The sequence below is a fragment of the Carassius auratus genome, chromosome 20 (genome assembly GCF_003368295.1).
Source record: "Carassius auratus strain Wakin chromosome 20, ASM336829v1, whole genome shotgun sequence".
Taxonomy (NCBI): domain Eukaryota; kingdom Metazoa; phylum Chordata; class Actinopteri; order Cypriniformes; family Cyprinidae; genus Carassius; species Carassius auratus.
Genome location: NC_039262.1, coordinates 23405058 through 23409183, shown reverse-complemented (window position 1 = coordinate 23409183; position 4126 = coordinate 23405058). Strand labels below are relative to the sequence as shown.

The window sequence follows — 4126 nt, the reverse complement described above, 5'->3', positions numbered from 1 at the left end:
GTTGGCTGACAGCACAGCATGGCGAACCACAGCAGCATCCTGGTACAGATAACAGGGAGAGAGAGAGAGAAAGGGGAGGAAGAAACAAGCGAGGCTTGTCTTTGGTTGGACAGGGCAGTCTCTTTGCTTTGTGGGCAGCGACTGGGTTTAGCTCGCCCTGGCCCATGTTTTGCCACATCTTGCTGCTGGCATCAGTGTCTTGTCAGTGGCTCTGGTGCTGCGTTGTGCATCACATGATGCGTCATGGAAATTGTAGTAAGTTCATGTGCGGCAAGGAAGAGGACAAAGGGGTCGGCTGGACTGCTGACGTATTTATTTAACAGAAAATAACTAAAACTTTGCAAACACCAAATGGTGACTTTTATTCTGACACGTTGGCAGAGCGCTTTCGGTTTACTCCTTCCGGTTTCCGTCTCCGGTTCGGGTCAGCAGTCTGTCTCTCTCTTTCATCTCCCTATCTCCTGGCTTTTTATACTCTCTCCACGCCAATTACTGGAACAAGACACAGGTGATGATAATTTTTGCCCAAACCACTCACTTACCGCTCGTCTCCTGATTCTCTCTCCCGCTGCAGACTTCGTTAAATCACACCAGATACCTTACTTCCACATGCCCAATCGCACACTTCTTTGGGTTGGCCGTGAGACCCGCTCCCCTCAGCGACCTCGGGACAGCCCTCAGATGCTGCATATGCCGCTGCCAATCATTACTAAATATAATGATATCATCCAGGTAGGCAGCTGCCTACCAAACAGCGTTGTGAAAGCTGTCTTTTCTCTGGACAATGGAGACAAGGGGATCTGCCAATAATCCTTTGTTAAGTCCAAGGTCGAATAAAAATGAGCCGTGCCTAGCCGATCAAGCAATTCGTCAACCCGCGGCATTGGATACGCGTCGAATTTCGACACAGCATTCACCTTGCAGTAATCTACACAGAACCGGACTGAGCCGTCTGTTTTCGGAACTAAAACTATCGGGCTCACCCAGTTACTATTAGATTCTTCTATTACCCCCATGTCCAGCATAGCGCCTAATTCAGCCTGAACTACTTTTTTCTTGTGCTCAGGTAAACAATACGGCCGGCTGCGAACTACCACGCCCGGCTCGGTCTCGATTTGGTGCTGAATGAGGTTAGTACGGCCCGGTAGGGGCGAGAAGACGTCGGCAAACTCTGCCTGCAATTTCGTTAAATCAGAGAGTTGGGACGGCGAGAGGTGATCTCCACCTGGAGCCAGGACGAGGGATTGTGGTTTGATATTCGCCTCTGGCCCGAGATCATCCTCCCCCCCAATCAACGTTGCCAACATCACTGATTCCGCCTCATTCCATTTTTTAAGGAGGTTGAGGTGGTAGATCTGACGCGACCCCTTCCTATCGGACCGTATTACCTCATAATCGAGATGTCCAACCTGTTGTGCGACCTCAAATGGTCCCTGCCACTTAGCCATTAATTTAGAGTTTGTTGTTGGGAGTAATACAAGTACTTTCTCTCCCAGTGCAAATTTGCGTAACCTAGTTCCCCTGTTATACAGCTGGCTCTGGCGGTCCTGGGCTTGTAACAAATTCTCCATTGATAGCCGCCCCAATGTGTGGAGTTTTGTTCTCAAGTCCAGCACATACTGAATTTTGTTTTTGCCCTATGATGGCCCCCTCCCAAGTTTCTCTCAGTATGTCGAGCACCCCCCGGGGCAGGCGTCCATAGAGAAGCTTGAAGGGGGAAAACCCCGTAGAGGCTTGCGGGACCTCGCGCACAGCGAATAACAAGGGCTCTAGCCACCTATCCCAATTTTTGGCGTCTTCGTGAACGAACTTACGGATCATGGATTTAAGTGTGCGATTAAATCGTTCGCCCAGGCCGTCGGTTTGTGGGTGATAGACGCTAATTCGAATCGATTTAATGGCCAACAATCTTAATGGCAAACAATTTTTGACAAGATTGACCAGGAATGTTGGCATCAGGGCAGGTGTGACGATCGATGGGTGGTTAGGACCGGTCTCATGTAGCTCGCTGTGTAGCTCATCTTGTGATGTGACAGTTAGCTCTGTGGTCTGTGGATGACGAGCAGTGTTCGGGATGCTTGGCTCATACAGATGAGTTAGACAGGGTGTTGGTTTCAGTTTCTATTAGGGCTGCACGATTATGACAAAAATCATAATTGTCGATTATTAATTACGATTATTACAATTTACATTGATTGATGTTTTAAGTAGCTTTATACCATGTTTAAAGCAACTTCATGCCATATTTGTATATAAAAATAAAAAAAACCAAGCTGAAAACACTCTTCCTGAAAAACTTTTATTGCTTTTCTACATTGGTTTGGTTTCTTTAAATAAAAAAGTGCAAATATGCAATAGTATGCATGGTATTATACTAAAACTAAAATTAAAACAATAGAAAAACTCAAGATAACCTGTAGAAAGAAAAAAACTTAGTTTGCCATATGAAGTATTTTGGCCTAGAACACAAGACATAAAAACACTTCAAGGTTTCAGGAATGAACAACATCAAGTTAGACTTTTAAAGATTTTTGGCTAGGAACACAAGCCTGTCCACACTTTCAGGCTTTAGGGATGCACGCAAACAATTCACAATGTTTCCTCCAGTGCTGAATACTCTTTCCGAGGGAGAGCTTGTGGCAGGAATGCACAAATACTTTTGTGCCAACTTGGATAGTGCTGGGAATTGTTTTGCATGTTCCTTCCACCAGACCAAAGGATCCTCCTCACTATCAACAGCAGCAGATAGAAAATAAGACTGTAGCTCTGCAGTAATGGCCATGTCTTGGAGATTGAGAGATGGCGATGCTGGCCTCTGGTCCTCATCTACTTTAAAGAAGCTGCCCAGTGTTTTTTTGGTCTTCTTTAGTGCTGGAGCATTTTGGTCATCTGCATCCTCTCTAACAGTCACCGATGGTTGAGGCTTTTAATTAAACAAAGGCAAAAATTTTGTTTAACTCATAAAATATAATGTCATGTACTAGTATAGTAAGGACTATTTAGTAATTTTAAATTAATACTGAGAATGGCCCAAACAAAATATACATGGCACACACAACCTATGATAATTACCTTGACTGTAGTAGATATTGATGCCATTTCAGCTCTCAAACGAGTCTTGACAGCTTCAACTCTGTTCTCATTGACGTACTTGAGCTTGAATCTGGGATCAATTGCAGAAGCCATGTCAAGCAATTCTTGAGTCAGTGGATCATCATACTTATTATTCAGGTAGTCCAGGATCTTTTTCTTGATGCATTTTGACAGTTCTGTTTCTCCCTCTTTCTCTGCCAAGATTTTATTGTTGAACAAATGAAGAACAGGCTTCACATATGACACACTTACATATTGCTCTCCTGAAAGAGCATCCGTGAATTCAGCAAGTGGAGAAAGGGAGTTGTTGACCGCTTCAAGGACCTCTACATCCTGCCATGTGGGGACAAGGTGTCTGGCTTTTCTGTCCGCGGAGAGAACAAAAGAAATGGCACTCTGTTGTTCCAATACCCTGGCGATCATTGCTTGTTTTGAGCCCCATCTTGTCGGACACTCAGTCTTGAGCTTGTGCTGAGGTAACTTGAGCTCTTTCTGGGCCTCGGACAACTCCCTCCTTCGTCTCCAGCTATAGGAGAAGCACCCTACCACCTTTTTGCAGACATTTAGTGCACGGTCAATCCGTCCATCTTTCAAAGAATGTTCTAAACACACACACACACACACACACACACACACACACAAACAGTTTACTAATGCTATACATTTTAATTACAATTAAACAGACACAATTTCAAAATTACAGTAACAGTACAATTTATATTAGTATAGTTGTAAACACATTCACTATATCACTATATACAGCGTTCACTATATTTGCTGCGTTGTCTGTTGTGACACAGTTGTGACACAGACTTGTTGCTCCTCCTTTAAATCCCAGGCACCCAGCATCTCTTTCAATCCTTGAGCAATTGCATCCCCGGTGTGATCTTGCGGAAAATAGGACGTTTGCAAGCATCTGGTTTTGAGTTGAAACTCGTCATCAATGTAATGAACCGTAAGGCTCATATATGGTTCCATAGTTCTACTCGACCATAAATCAGTCGTGGTGGAATAGAACTCAATTTTCTGAAGA

The 4126-nt window shown here is 44.3% G+C and overlaps 1 protein-coding gene across 2 annotated transcripts; it reads right to left on the bottom strand.

Annotated features, from left to right (window-relative positions):
* Nucleotides 1–755: 755 nt before the first annotated feature.
* Nucleotides 756–3788, bottom strand: LOC113121241 (zinc finger BED domain-containing protein 1-like). 2 transcript variants are annotated; one of them, XM_026291533.1, is made up of 3 exons: nucleotides 3346–3788; nucleotides 3073–3163; nucleotides 756–2923 (listed from the first exon to the last, which is right to left on the bottom strand). In XM_026291533.1, exons 1-3 carry the CDS (start codon nucleotides 3366–3368, stop codon nucleotides 2522–2524), a joined length of 516 nt encoding a protein of 171 aa, XP_026147318.1. In that variant the 5' UTR covers nucleotides 3369–3788; the 3' UTR covers nucleotides 756–2521. The 2 variants fall into 2 exon arrangements, with proteins under 2 accessions (XP_026147318.1, XP_026147317.1); XM_026291532.1 differs by having other exon boundaries at nucleotides 3073–3530; nucleotides 3575–3788.
* Nucleotides 3789–4126: the final 338 nt, after the last annotated feature.